Here is a 16433-nt window from a genome sequence, read left to right on the forward strand (position 1 = left end):
TATTACTGTTCTGTACATAATTTTGCCACACCACTGTTTTCAAAGGTGACCTGAGAGTACAGTGCACTCCATTCTCATTGTGAGCTAAATAGCTGCCATTGAATCTGCTTTTATATGAGCTTGGATTAGCGTGTCAGAGGATTGGCTTGATAGGTTGCAGCTTGTGTTGGACTGAAAGAGAAAGGACTAGCAGTTGCTTCTGGGTATAGGTAAGTCTGTCATCTGGATCATGCTTGTCTGGTATGGTAAAACAAAGATAACCAGTATCATGAAAAATTCAATACAAATCTTCAATAATATGAAGTGGTATCAGTAACTATATATATATATATATATATATATATATATAAATATATATATATATATACATGACTGTCTGAGTAGTAGGTAAAATGCTTATTGATTGTTTTTGTTCTTGGAAGATGCCTAATTTGTTTATGTAAAGGAAGCTGGGGCTTTGTTGTTCCTGTCATTCAGTTGAAATAGTTTTTGTGCAAGCATTTAATGGACTTTTAATGATAATCACAATCAAAGTGAATGTGAAGCAATGGCTGTGACATTATTTCTGGAGAAAGTGGAGACCTTTTAGACATTCTGCTGAATTAAATACCCACGGGAAGGCTACAGAGACTGCATACTGTAGGCTGGAGCAGACCACACATTCCACAAAGGATTACAGGATTAAGAAGCTGAAAGGTGATGTGGTTTCCCGGAGACTGGAAATAAAACGAGCGTGACCTGCAGAGGGGACATCTCTCACATAATTCATCGGCCAGCTGTGCTCCTCTTAATTAAAAGCCACTGACGGAGAGATAGTGCGGAGGATTAGGAGCTAGGTGGACTCCTGAATAGCTCTACTGCAGAGACAGACATGTTCCTCTAGTGAGCGTCCACCACCTTTCCTGCTCTCCCCCCTGAGCATGCTGGGAATTTTACAGCCAAGCATGACTGCGTAGACTGTGCACTGCAGATAAATGCCCTGCTGGTGTATGCTCTGAGGGGGTGTCTTAATGAGGAGGGAGAGAAAGAGAAAAAGAGAGATCAGTGAGCCAGCAGTGGCTTTTCAGAAAAGATGCCTAGGCAGTAACTCCACAAAGGACTCATTCTTTCAAATAGATATACAGTGTTATTATGTGTGTGTCTGTGGTGGGAGCCAAACATGAAGCTTTATTATTGAGGCATATTCTTTACTTGCATATTGGTTCTACTTTTTGCTGTAGGAGAAGAGGTTGGGTTGGTTTTTAACCCAGTGAAGCTGAGGTTTCAGGTAAAGGGAAGCCAGGTGTATTTGAATGTTATATGCATCTTGTAATGGTTGGCATATTCTTCTGTACTTGCCTCTGCTTGTGGCTTCTTCCATATCAATTATCATATTGAGAGGAAAACTATTTCCATTTCTATTTGGTATTACCTTACATTACAAAATACATGCATACTGATAAATGTGTGTCACAGAAGCTGCCTCCTGGATATGCCACAGTAGAACTAGTACTTATAACTTAATACCCCTTGCATTTTGTATATACATTTATGTGACTTATTGCTAATTGCCTGCATCCTGCCCATGACATTTTCGAAGAAGTCCTGTGATCAGATTTTTGATGTTGAAAAGGGTAATTCAATTTGAGGGCAGCCTGTAGCATAGTTGTTAAGTTACATGACCCGCAAGGTTGGTTCGATCCGCGGTGTAGCCATGATGAAATCCAAACAGCTGTTGGGCCCTTGAACAAGGCCGTTAACCCCACATTGTTCCAGGGGGGATTGTCTCCCTAGTGTAATCAACTGTAAGTTGCTTTGGATAAAAGCTTCAGCCAAGTAATGTAATGAATTTACAAAACAAAACAACAAAATTAACTCAAATGAATGAACCTAGTTCAACCTAGTTCAACCTAGGAAACTTTGGAAAACATTGTCTTTTACAATTAAGGTTTTGCATGTAGCCACAGATCTAGACCTCTGTTGAAAGGTTTAAGGTATTGGTCTATGTGTTCCAAACTATCTGGTTATTATTTTAAGCTCTCTAACCAGTACAGTATGTGATGCTGGCTCATGTTCTCTCTACAATAATCCCACTCATATTTCCCCAAGTCCCTCTTTAATTACTCCTACAAGCCAATGACAGTGAAAATTGAATAGTCAATATAAATATGCCAACCTCTGAGGCAGCATGTAGAGGTATTTTATGTCATATTTTTTTAAGAATCCAAGCTGGTATATGGGGCTAATTTGCTCAAAGTTGCCTTTCTGTTACTGCATATGGCTCTTTTGAAGCTCATTTGTTTACTTTGCTACATTATATCATAAGACCTTGCAGCACATACTGTAGGTGATTGTGAGCAATTACATAGTTTTACCACCATGTGATATCTGTAAGAAGAATTTTAAATGACATCTACCTGAGGTGTGGATTGAGTAAAGGGGGTTGTAGCCTGTGGCTATATGCAGCTCTACACAGCCCTTCCAGGGTGTAATGATAAAGGAAAAACCAGTGCAGCAAGGATATACTGCGCATGTTTATTCATTTTGATTGGTTGATTGGTTTGCATATATTAATCCCTTCCAGGTATTGACTAATTCTGAACGGAAATCTCAGGAGCATGAATATCATTCATAGTCTGACAGAGCATTGGAAAAGTGCAGAGAATTATAGAGAATTATACTGACTGATATATATTATCTTTACTTTTCTGTTTCCCTTCAGGTATATGAGAGTTCATTCCAGCCAGTTATTGACCAAGATGCAAGTAACCATCTGGGAGAATCCATGAAACCAAAACCGCAGCCCAAGAACAGTCTCCTGCATCAAGTGGATTGGATAAAGCCACTAGTCGGAAGAGGCTCTTCCCAAGGGAATGCGACTGATGTTTCTGAATCAAAAAGAGAATCAGCATTAGTTAACAGGAGCTCTCTTCCAGATTTGACAAATGGCTACACCAAATCTCAACAAAGGAAAGTGACAGGAAGCTCACCTTCATGCTCGTTTGCTTCTGAGATGTTGAGCCAAAACCCTGGCTCCCAAATAAGGCTGCCTTCTGCAGCAAATATGCCACCAGCCACACAAACAGACAGCAGTTTAACAAGACTTACTACTTCAAAAAGAGACCGAGGTCTGCTGGAGGTTACTGAGCTTGTCTTCGGAAACATCAAGAGGAAGTATGGTCGAAAAGACTCAATTAGAAATTTGGCATCGTACAATTCAGAATTTCAGACTGGAAAGAAGGCAGAAAAGGACCCTGTGACTGAAACTCCAGATAAAGCTAAAGAGAAGCCAATGTTTGAGCTTGAAAAAACTGCTGGAAATCTTTCTGGAAGGACAGAGACTGTTGGGAAGAAGACAGAGAAGGAGGTCAAGCATTTTCCAGAAGCTATTCCAGCAAAGGCTGAGGAGTATAAAGTGCATCCTTGGAGAAAGCGACAGTTTGGAGAGTCATTGAAAGATCCCATCCCTTTGGCGAATTTAACAGGGGAGTCGTCTGAGTTAAACAGAAAAGCTGACAGAGGTTTTTCTGAGCCGAAACCTCCAAATAGGATTGCGCCAAGGACCTCACAATCGGTGGAAAACCGTCACACTGAGGCAGGACAAGTGGCCATGACTGAATTAGCTGACTTAAGTAAGAATAAACTAAGAAAACATCCTGTGAGGAGAGCTAATGCACCAAGGGAATTGGATGATCCAACAGATACAAAACTTCTAAAACCGAAAGTCAATGAAAGGTGGTCACATCTGAAGTCCAAATCCTCCAGTCACCAGACGAATAGTAGCAATCTAAAATCAGCTGTCCTGGAGCCTCCTTCAGCTTATCCCATCACACCCTCTAGCCCACTCTATACTAATACTGACAGCTTGACAGTCATCACCCCCATTAAAAAGAAGCGTGGACGGCCAAAAAAGCAGCCTTTGCTCACAGTAGAAACCATTCATGAGGGAACATCTAGTAGTCCTATAAGCCCCATTTCAGGAGAGTCACTTGGTACTTTGCAGAAAAGAAGGACGCAAAATAATTTTTCAGAACTTCAGGTCGCTAAAGTAAAATCCCACTCTTATTCTAACCAGCTAAACCATTATAAAAACACAGGCAAACTGGGTGTCTGGGACAAGAACAACCTTAAAAGGACAAAAATGGCCAAGATGAAACATATTTTGAATGAGATTTTGTCATGTTCAGCCAACAGTAATCTGACTTTGAAATCCAGAGCTCCTGTGTCAAACGCTGTCTCAACTGTGGCATCAAAAATTGAGGCCCACTTGGGCAAGCAGATCAATATAAGTAAACGAGGGACTATTTATATCGGCAAAAAGAGGGGTAGGAAACCGAAAGCTGAGCTACAGGCCCAGCAGGACCAGCACAAAGTCAATGATAAGCATTCTGTGTCTAGCCAATTTGAGAATCCAGCAGTGCCTTCTAATCCTCAGCCAATGGCCGCAGTAACTTCACCTGGGATCGTGCCATTATTCTCTGCTCCAGCTGCAGGGCCTGGTGGGATACTATGCCATATTAACACTGAGACAGGTCTGCAAGAGTTGAAGACCATGCCAAATCTGCAGGCTGTCAGTGCATTGCCCACAAAAGCTCCAAAGGGGTTTCCCAGCAGCCACTGGAAACTCTCTCCCCCTAGACTTATGACCAACTCACCCTCTCATCTCTCTGAGGTGACTTCTCTCAAAGAGGTCACCCTGTCTCCCATCAGCGAGTCCCACAGTGAGGAGACCATCCCGAGCGACAGTGGAATTGGAACTGATAACAACAGTACTTCGGATCAAGCAGAGAAAGGCCCTGCATCTCGCAGGAGGTACTCTTTTGACTTCTGCAGCTTTGAGCCGGCTGAAGCTGCTGCACTTGCCCCCAGTCGAACCAAGAGGGGACACTGCCAGAAACATGTGGATGCTGCCACTGTGAAGGCTTTCCTTTCACAAGAGAACCTGAAAAAGCAGAAGCATCGCCGCAAACGGAAGGGCATTCAAAGACGAGATGACCTTCAGTTTCTAGCTGACATTGAGGAACTCATTGACAAGTTCCAGGTGTTCTGTATTTCCCATCGCACTTACAACTTCTGTCGTGAGAGCTCATATCCTAGCATCTTCCGGCTGAACTTCAACAACTATTACCCTATGCCCTACTTACCTTTTGATCCACTGCATTATCTTCGCAGGAATTCGGAAATCAAATCCAAAAAGCGGCGTGGTAGGCCAACCAAAGCTAATGAGCCAATGTCAAAAATGCCTTTCATTCAAGGATTTAGCTACCCATTTCCCAGTGGCAATTACTATGCACCTTACGCAATGCCTTATACATCAATGCCAATTGCCACCAGTATGGTCAACTTAGGCTATTATGGTCAGTATCCAGCTCCTTTGTACTTGTCTCATAGCCTTGGGGCAACAGCTTCCCCTTTCATGAGGCCAGTAGTGCCACAACCACAGTTCCATTCCAGTGCCCATGTAAAATTAGCCACTGCTGCCAAACACAAGATAAAACTTGGATCTCAGCAGGTGCCCTCTACCGGAATGGAAGATGCTAAGTCGCTGTTGGTGGCTCCCACTGGTGGTGGCGGTAACTTGCCTAATGTTCGGCTTCACAAACGTAAACACAAGCACAAGCACAAGCACACCGATGACCAGCTCTCCAGGTCTGAGCGGGATGACCTCGGCGGGCTGTTCAGTGGGTCAAAGAACCGTTGCTTCCTGAGCCTTCGGAGCGAGAGGCTAGGCGTGTCTGACAAAGAAGCCACTCTGCCGAAGCCTAAAGATAAGCTGCGGAACCAGCAAAGCCCAGACGCTCTGTTAAGAAGCTCCAGGAACTTATTTGAAGTGGACAACCTCTCTACTTTATCTCTGTCTGACTCACAGCAGTGGAAGTGCACTCATGAGCAGGAGGAACTGGTACGTGACCTCCACGCTGCCTGCTCCTACCGGCACTCCAAGAGAATCCTGACCGGAAAGGATATGCCATCTGACCTGCCAGGCAGGCTACAGCCTCCTCAGGAGGCCCAAGCAGCCATCAACAACAAGAGCCAAAGCATGAAGGGCTTTGCAGTGTACAGACAGCAAAACATAGTGCCCTTCCTGAACAGCAGGGTGGAGAACATGCAGCAATCCTTTCATTGTCCAAGCCCTTCATTGGAAGGTAAGTGTTCTTAACATCCTGATTTTCAGTTCAGAGACATGAGTAACTGTGATTAAGGCACTGTGTGAATATCATACATTTAGATTTCTGTTCCCTTGATACCCATACTAGAAAATGCATGGATTTAATATTTGATCATCATACATAACATCAAGGAAGATTATGCTATACCCTTCAAAATGAAAATGTTAGTTTGTATAGATCTTTACTTTTTACGTTGCTTTGGTTTTAGTATACAGTATACATATTTATTTGATTAATGGCAGTGTGGAATGAAGATAATGGTACATGTTCCAAATTTATCAGCTCTGGCCTGATGAAATATAATGCATGAATGAAAACTGCTGCAACATTCATTTTCATCCAAATTTCCAAACTTGCCTGATCCCTGCATTATCTACACAGTGTGATGTATTTTGTATGCAGACCTGTGCAACCCTGCTGGACAGCAGCCAGAGCTCTAATGAATCTAGCCTGTTCCACGGAAGGGGAATTGGAAGCTCTGGGCTCAGTTAGATTGCATTTCTGCTCCCTAGGGAAGGAAGGGGAGGGATCTCATTCTGCCTAATCACCCTCCAGATCCTTGACTGACTTGCTTTCATGCTTGACAGATCTGTCTTTGCTACAATAGGAACAACTGCATTGTATTTATAGTTCCTGTAAGCATGCATGTCTGCCTACTTAAACATAAATGTACACACCATGCAGTCAGTAGAGTACTTCTGACATAATTTGCTGCCAGTGCATGTTTCACACGTTGCAAGATAACCATTTATTCTATAGGTTGTGTATCCTTGTCAATTAACATTTATTTTTTTTGTATATGAAATTACATTTGGACACACATCAATCAATAGAGTAAATAAAATACAACATTGTTGTATATACAGTGTGTCTGTTTAAACTTACATTATAAAACATTCATATGTTGCAAGTAATTTATTGATGTTGTGATATCCTTCTTTTCAATAAATCCCTGGAACAATTATTGTATTGTTATATGAATATACAGTGTAATTATTATATTATTTGGAGTGATGCCAAAACAATAAACCAGGATTTATGCAGTAATAGATTAAACCATGTTTAAAAAAGTGGAGTAGTCCACTATATTGATAATTGCAATCTGACTATTTTAAATAACATGGATGTTACAGGTATTTATGAAGTTAGGATAGTTGGAAGTGTTGTATAAACAAAACCCACTGAGTACCAAGGCTGGGTCTAGAAAAGTTGATTAAGGATGTATCTTCAACATACCCAAGCTAGAGGGGTTGGGTGAAATTTCTGACATTGGTTTCCGGGAAGGTCTCCTTAAATGTGCCAAAGATGGGCATGAGCTTGAAGAGAAAATGTCATGAAAGGGTTATACACTCAAAATGTGGCCTTTTTGAGAACCCTTTTGTGATTACAGTAGTTGGTGTTGATAAATATTAATATTAATAAAGTGTTCTCCATGTCTCTGTGTAAAGCTGCATTGCTGTATGTTTTCATAATGTAGTTCTAATGCAGTATTTAGTTCAAAGCAGCATAATGACATACTGGCAAGAAGCCAGAGAACATCAAGTTAATATCTGCATCGCAGATGTGTTGTTGAGCGTTAAGCGTTTTCATGAGGTCAGTTGTGCTGGTCTTTGGTGAGTTGTGAAGCTAAGCCCTTTGCTATTCATCATAGAAAATGGACATGTGGTATTGATTTGAGAGTTGGTGGTATGTTATACTGCAAGGTTTACACGATCACAGTGTATTTGAACTGCTGAGAATGTGGTGGGTTGTGGTTTTTGGACTCACTAAGCACTCCAAGATCATCCCAACCATAAACATGTTCATTCCTTGCAACCTTTGGAAAAAAGGTTTTATAAAGCATGTGATGCTTGCAGGCATATGTGTAAAGATCTGTTTTAATCCATGTGCTGACAATTTTCTGTGAGGTTGACCGCTCCAACCTGTAAGTACGTCCTATACCTGTGTGTTTTTTCTGTAGGTGTAGGAGAGGGATGTGGATTTATGAGAGAAAGCTACTATTCATTTTGATGTGAATGAAGTTGATGTGATCAGTGGCAGGACAATTCTTATTAACATCAGATTATAATTAATGTTTTGCTTGAAATTAGCTTGAAATAACCCTCAGAAAACATTTGACAAGCTGCTATTGTTTAGTGCAAACGTTGGACTGTGACGATACTGTATACACCTGTGACGGTACTGTATTACTGTGCTATTTGAATGTGTAAAGCAGATTTTTTTGCAGGCTTAATGATCTAGGCTTATTTTGTGCAAATTCTGTGCAAATTCTGGTGCTTGCTCAATTTCAAGAACTATTCTTTCTAAGGAAGGCAAGATGTGCATGTGTGCAAAAAAGCCTGTGGAGTCTGCCCCAGCAGAAAATATATGCATACTTACCTCCTGTCATTGTCCAGTGCTATAAAACCATTCAACATGAGGAAGGTGTCAGCATAAATTCTGTTAGGCTAATCCATTCTTTGAAATGCCAGTTCTCACAGTGTACATTTATGACACTTTCTCTGTATAAATATTAAAACTACTGTTATTGCAGATTGAAATTTACATGACATTTGGGAAGGATTACATACGTGAAGGGGTTAATTGCTCACATGATATTGCCCGCTTTTGACCCGTGAGTGAGAAGCAATTGTCGTGGGGCCAGTCTTTCATATCTGTCATATGATCAGCAGTGTTCCCTGTATCCTGAGAGTGAAAAATAACATTCTCGGGCTATCAGTGCGGAAAAGGAGGTGAGAGGTCAGCCTTGTTTACCCACTCCACGCTCCTGTGGTTGGTAATTGACTAACAATGCTTACAATTATCTGATAAACCATTTGTAATAGAAGTTATTTACCGAGACTTACTAAAACTGTAAAGCTGTTGGCTTTGTTGGAATGTAACAGAGCCCAGACTGTGCTGTGACGACCTGCAGTTCCAGGGTGTATTTGAACCTTGAACCCCAGACATTGGTTTCCGTGACAGTGGGAAGTTGGCCTCTGCCTGTGATGGGCGCTGGAGGGAAGGCATAGAGGTCGACCCATGACTGCGTATCCTTAATGAAAACACGGTGTGCAGGATGCAGGTAGAGATTTTGGGGGATAAATGGCTTGTGACGGTCCCTTTGAAAATGAATGTCTCTTCCACATGATTTGTTGGCTTTCAGGAAGGCTACATGAGGTTCTCAGCGATTAAAAGAGGCCTGGGAGCAGAGGGGGGAGGTGGGTTTGAATCCTGTGATTAAAACCAAATGAGGAATTTGTCCATGTAAGCTTGACTTCGTCCCCTGTGTATTTCTGGGGTCTAATTAATAATTCAAATGTGTTTCCCTCGCATTATTTCACACTCGAACATATGCTCGTCATGAGTGCTCTTCCCACAAGATCACCTTGTGAGTGAATCAATGTGGTTGTATTTACAGTTTTTCTTACATTTGACGTATATGAGTTTCACCTGGAGGGGGTACTGCTGACAGAGTCTGTGTGAGGAAAACACGCCAGCCAAGCTTCCACTGGAGCGCAAAGCTCAGCTTTCCTAAATGCCACCACTGTCCAACTTTGTTGTGCTCTGTGAAATGCTTCACCAATAAAGATGTTTTTTCAACTCGTGTGCCCATCACCCCTGTGATCCTGCCCTGATCCTGCCGATTATTTTTGCTTTATTCCTGCAAAAGAAAAGAAAAAAGAAAACCATTTCTAAATAAAACATGGTATTTTAGTGATTTACTGACAATAATTGATATTCTTGGTACAGTAATCTTTATATGAGCATCAACACTTGCGGTATTTGTGCTTGTATCAACACAGTGATGTGTTTGAATTCATACTGTAGCTGAGAAAGTGATGCTAGAGGCCATACCTAGAGGGTACAGTGCCACTAATAATACTTTTAGTGTTAAATCAGAAGACATAACTGCACTGTCATGGTTTACATTAGATTTTAAATAACTACCATTCAGAGGAAGGTATCGATTGTAAAATCTCCGTATTCGGTCATCTGTTCCCCACACGATGCATCAGAAGCTCTAAGCATCAACTTGTGATGTATGTACAATAGTTTTTGCTAACATTCTGCTTGATCGCAGTGCTTTGTGTTGGCTTCGTAGGAGTGGTATTGGGTAGGGAATATTTCCCAGAAGATTTGTGTACAGTATTATGAACGCTACGCTATAATATATTAGTTTAATGTATTAAGAGCTATAATGATATTTTTTGGAACTTTCAATAAGAGTCAATATATATTTGTCATATATTCTGCATATAGCTACTTAATGGACATTGTACTTTGTTTCCACAGTGCTTTTTAGTGCAAAAGAAATAATACTCCTTTGAACTTATTATCAGTGGTACTGTATATTTGTGTAGTCTGAAGTTTATAAGTAAAACATAAACGTGAATTTATAAGACACCCAGCCCCCCCCCCCCCCCTTAGTTTCTCTTGGCTCCTAAACTGAAGGGCTATTCATAAATTTTGTAGCTGAAGCACTGACTGGTTTCCTGAGAGTGTATTGAGAAGTGGTTAGTTGGCATGGTTTATATTAAACCTGGCATGTCTACCCTATGCTTAAATTGCTGTTTATCTTTGTTGAAGTAAATATTGATACAGACCATCAGAAAATGTTGTTGATGACCTACCTGCCAAATGTCCAAATTTTTGTTTTCAACAAATGCTTTATGGAATGAAAAGTCATTAATGGTTCACAGCTCACTTTAAAAGCACCCCAATTTTTGTCTGAAAAAAGTTGGTTTGGTACATAGAACAACCCACATTACATTACATTAATGGCATTTGGCAGACGCTCTTATCCAGAGCGACCCAAATGTCATTGGGACATACAGCACAGTACGGTTTTGAAGCTTCAATCAAACCCTGTTTGGACATATTTCTGAACTTCATTTCAGAGAGGGTTAGGCTTGGTGTATTTTTTGTCTCTGATCACAAGTATAAGTTATCTTGCAGGCGTTATATCATGCATCATGCATGACTTGCCATCGGCAGGGTAGCTATTGGACAAGCAGAAGAAACATTACATACAGTCTCTACAGTCTCTCTATACTTACAGGGAGAGGTCCTGTATGCCTAATTTTTGTAAAACAAAAAACCTATGTCTGTAACTTGAACTCACAGGAAGTAATATTTTGAGTAGCTTATTTTTCCATCACAGCAAAGCTCAATTTTTCCCTTTTTTGTCTCATATATTCCTCTAGTGCATTTCTGCCATAATTCTCTTTGGCCACTACAGCATCTACATGAAGAAAAATGCAATTTACGATTTCATACCAATTCCATATTCTGGGAATTTGTAGATTTGTGTTTATATTTTTGTCCATGTGTTCATTCTGATTGTGGATCACAGCTCTCTGTGACTGGAAGGATTACAGAACCTTGTCTACTGGGTCCAGGGATTTTGACATATAAAGCCCTGTTTACGGCCTGTATCCTTTGCTTTCTCATCCAGAAAATGCAGGTGATTTAACCAGGGATTGGGAGCATAAATGCTGCTCCCTGGAAACTCTGCTGCTGTGCCTTGGCTGAGTTCAGTACATCTCCTCTGTCAGCCTGTGCTTCAGGGTAGTTAATAAAATGAGCCACAAACCATCATGCTGCTGCCAGATATGCCACAGATACTACAAGAAATGTTTATCTTGATGAATTTTCCTATTGAAATCAATGGAAAAATATATTCAGAAGAAACAATTCTTGTAGTATCTACTGATATCTGACAGTAGCACAGTGGTTTGATACCTTGGACCATTGATGACTTAAAACCATTTAGCCATAGTGCTCCATGTTGGATCGACATAAGTTATAGCTGGATCTAGTCCCACCTCCCAATTCCCACAAAGAGTTTTGGTATCGCTTGTCCACCATGAAAATAAGATATCCAGAGCCACATCTGATGATGTCGGGTCTCAGATATCAGGAAGTCATGACATGCAATGTAAAGTACTAGTCACTTTAAAATATCTGCAGAAAAAAACAAGGTGACCCCAAACTTTTGAAAAGTAGTGTACTTTCATGGTGTGTAAATCACACTGACCCCTGATCCTACTGTATGTCAGCAGATGAGCTGTATTTTGTTTTTCATTTTTTAACTTCTAAATTTGCCATGGCCAGTGTATGATCATCACAAAAATACAATGTTTGCATTTGCCGAAAGCCTCAGAAGACAGGAAATGTAATGAATCATCCCTTATGCTAACATCAGCCTGCTCGCCATGAAGCTGTATCAGCATAGATCAGCATAGAACTGCTACAGACATTTATATTGTCTACCATACTTCAAACAACCTGGACTCACCACTGGGATTTAAGATGGTTTACGATTCAAACCTTCTCTCAAAGAGCCTCATGCATAATTTTAGAGTGCTACTCTGTAAAGTATATTGGCAATTTTGGATATTAAAGTCAGATGCAATTTGCAGATTTTGCACTAAAGCGTGTTTCATTTCCAACATGCCCATGTGTCCTATTTGGGACCACATATTGTATCACTCTTTCAACAGAGCCTGTTCACAAACTGTCGGTATATATAATACAACTTTTATACCGGAGTGAGCGTCAAAATGTTTATAGAGTGTTGAGTGTATTGCTACTGTATGTTCTCACTCTGCATAACATGTCTGCTAAAAAGCAGATACAATATGTACATATGGGCTTATACAGTACATAGTTATTCATATTTGTCCAAAAATAATTGACCAAATAAACAAAGTCATGGCTTACTACTGTGCATACACAGTCACTCAGTGATAGTCACCCGCTAATCACTTTGATTCACACTGTGGGGAATACATTTTGTATATGCATACTGCACTGCTTCAATTTATTTTGTATTTCCTGAATGTTTCAAAATAATAATAGCCTATGCTGCTATATTAATGTCATGCAAATAATTGGGTATGAATGTGAATAAAATCTTATTCTGCCCAAACAGAATATAAATTAATTTCCTTAGTTTTTACATGGGGAGGTTCAATTAATACTTGGTATTATTATCCATTATTAAGGTATTATTAACTTTCACTGGAAATTATTACAGTACTGCAGTATTTTTATTGGTAGTCGTAGACCTGCGAAATGGCAATGAGATTGATTTTGAAATGGTTGAGATATTGACATTCAAATTTCACAATGGAGAGCTGGCCAAAGAGTTTTACATAGGAGAGCTGACCAAAGCAAACTTACAATGCTACCACGCTCAGTATAATAATGCTACCATGCTCAGTTAATCTACGGGTCTACCTAATAAAGGTAGACCTGTACACCAACTTGTTATTGCTTGTTAAACAATCATGTGGCAGCAACTAAATGCATGCAGACATGTTCAAGAGTTGCTCAGACCAAATGTGGGGAAGAAATGTGATTTAAGTGACTTTGACCGTGGAATGATTGCTGGTGCCACCAGGGTGGTTTGAATATCACAGAAACTATTGATGTCCTGGGATTTTTATGCACAGTCTCTAGAGTTTGCAGAGAATGTTGTGAAAAAACAAAAAAACATCCAGGGAGTAGCAGTTTTGCAGGCAAAAGCACACTGTTAATAGGAGGTCAGAGGATAATGGCCAGACTGGTCAATGCTGACAGGAAGGTGATAGTAATGCGAATAACCACACATTACAAAAGTGGTATGCAGAAGAGCATCTCTGAACAGACAACGCATCAAACCTCTAAGTGGATAGGCTACAGCAGCAGACCAATAAGTAAAAAATAATAAATACCTAATAAAGTGCTCACTGAGTGTATGAATGTACTATATTATTCGTCATCATTCCCACTGCTTATTTTAGGAGCTTTACAGATTTTTAAACACAGGAAATCTCACTGGTTGCTGCTGTATTTGCAATCAGCTTTGTGCAAACTGCATGTTTTGTCATTGGTTAGGGTGCCAAAGTAAAGAATTGCACATTTCATTTCTATTTCCGTACACGAAACCACAACGCAAAGATAGCATGGGTGCCGGAGTGCTCATGTAAATGTCAAAAAGATGCCTTCCTACATGAAGCTCCTTAAATCCTGCAATCCCTTGCTTGTTTCGTGTGGTGGCCCCCTCCACTCCATGTTTGCCTATTAAATTCTCTGTAGCTCTAGTTGTGTTTGTTTTCTGGGACAGCTGCCCAGACGAAATGACGCACAGTAGAAGAGTGAATTCACCAGGGATAGGTGAGGCTTAGAGATCTCTGAAGTGGAATACACATTCACCAGAAGCTTTTCTTGGGCAGCTTTAGGCTGTCTGAACTCATTCCACATGAGACCAGTAGAAGGATAACTTCTCATCTGGTCTGGGCTATCTTCCAAGTATCTGAAGTAAAGTGGAAAGGCAATAAATTAATCACCTATGCATCCCTGGCCCTTGAGTTTATAGCTTGAATTTGCATGTACAAAATGTAGAGGAGAACACTGATGATATTCAGATGGGAGCCAGTAAGACGGATGGCTGTGGATTAGCTAATTATGTGCATGGACGTCGTTGTTTTCCAGATGTTAAACATAAAAATCTCTTTGTCTTGATGCGCTGCTATGCGCAGTTCTCTTGGGTCATCCTTGAAGAATGTGTTTATCTGCAAAGTGTGCTTTTTGTCTTTATTAAGTAAGGGTGTTTATACTGAAAGAGCACACAGCTCTTGATTATGGCTATAAATCAGTCCTGCATTTAGTATTAACAACTGAACAGAAAGGAAAATAAAGAAACGCACCCTGCCATATGTATATGTAAAGACATGATCACAAATAACTATCCTGAAATCTAAGAATGATTGTTTCCTCCTGCACAGAAGGGGCATTTCGTGTTTGGAGAGAGGAAGTCTGATCTATAAGTATAATCTGAATGGATCAAAATGAGCCCCCAGAAGACTAGCTTGTCACTCATCCTTAAAGTGTTTTGGACTCTGGGGACTGGTTCACTAGCAGGCCCTGCCGGTCTGTGAGAAGGGGCACAGATTAGTGCTGTAGCCTGGGCCCACTCCAATTTCACAGGCATGAAAGGAGCAATACGCCTCCCGCTGCCTCTCCTCAGCCACTTCATAATTCTGAATCAGTGTATAATGTGACGGCCTTCCTTTTAGCAAACGTAATAGTTACTGTGTCCCAGATGTGTGCAGACGATTTGCTGAAACATTTAGTGCCTGTGTTCATGAAAGAGGATACATTTTTTTCTCTGAATTACTTATTTTCATATGCAGCGTTGTATAAAGGTGGTGTGTATCTTTTCCACTTTATTCCAAACGGCAAATGGTATAATTTGTCACACATTTTAATGCAAATCGGCAGGTTTGACAAGGTGTTGAACGCATCAATTATATTTCCTGAAACAGGCTAACAAATTCCTTTTGTCTGCCCACTGCAGCGCACAGTCACCCGGCGAAGAAGATATTCCAGAGGAACGAGATGGAGGGGCTTCATTGCGAAGTGCAGAAAATGTGTGCCTTCTCCAAAATCCTCTCTACCAAAAACAATCTGGATCATGTCAACAAAATCCTCAAGGCCAAGAGGCTCCAAAGGCAGGCCAGGACGGGCAACAACGTGGTGAAGAGGAGACGGGGAAGGCCCAGGAAGAACCCGCTGCCCCTGGACGAGGAGCCCGTGGGCCAGATGCCCGTGTTGGAGCGGTGCTTGGACCTCCCTGGGAGGAGGATGGGCCACACCAGCCAGGCACCAGAACCCCTGGAGTTCTCCAACCAGGCCTCCATTGTGGATGCCATTGAGTCTGTGGTGCACAAGGCCCATGAGCAACCCAAGATCCCGCCCACACGGGGCCGCAAACAATGGTCCAAGACCCCAGAAGAGGTCCGGTCTAACCGGCCAAGGAGGTGATGGGGGAACACCAAGGAAGAGGTCACCATCCGTCAAGCAAGACCTGGCCTGGATTTATTACAGCTAGTTCCTTCTTAGTGCGCTCAGCACTGTGATTACGCCTTGCTTTGCGGCCTTTAGCGATTACTGAGGTTTCCGATGCAGAACATGCCACTTTTTTGTTTTACTTCATTTTCAAATTAAACATAACCGGAAATACATTGCATCTCAGTGACAGTATTCCGACAAAGAGACGATTGCATTGAAGTACGTCGGACAGAAGAGCGTATAAAGTCTCAACTGCTGTTCTGGCAGACCTTTACCAGCAAGTGTGTGTGTGTGGGTGTCTTGTGTGTGTGTATATATATTACTTCGGTAACTGGACCTTTTTTTTGGTCAAAGTACAACATTCACAATTGTGACCATGCATTGACAGATGCTACTTTACTCTACACTTGTGTTCAAATTTGTTTTGTCTCTGACTATAAAGGCGGATTGGAAATACTGACAAGA

At 41.1% G+C, this 16433-nt stretch overlaps 1 protein-coding gene across 1 annotated transcript in view; it reads left to right on the plus strand.

Moving 5' to 3' along the window:
• Positions 1–16188, plus strand: part of LOC133142150 (SET-binding protein-like) — a 40812-nt gene extending 24624 nt beyond the window's left edge. Inside the window, exons 2-4 of the mRNA XM_061263178.1 lie at positions 2702–5675; positions 5724–6125; positions 15475–16188. Coding sequence (XP_061119162.1) covers positions 2702–5675; positions 5724–6125; positions 15475–15941 — 3843 coding nt within the window. The 3' untranslated portion in view covers positions 15942–16188. The remainder of the gene's footprint in view (positions 1–2701; positions 5676–5723; positions 6126–15474) is intronic.
• The last annotated feature ends 245 nt before the right edge of the window (positions 16189–16433 follow it).

The sequence above is a fragment of the Conger conger genome, chromosome 12 (assembly GCF_963514075.1).
Source record: "Conger conger chromosome 12, fConCon1.1, whole genome shotgun sequence".
Taxonomy (NCBI): domain Eukaryota; kingdom Metazoa; phylum Chordata; class Actinopteri; order Anguilliformes; family Congridae; genus Conger; species Conger conger.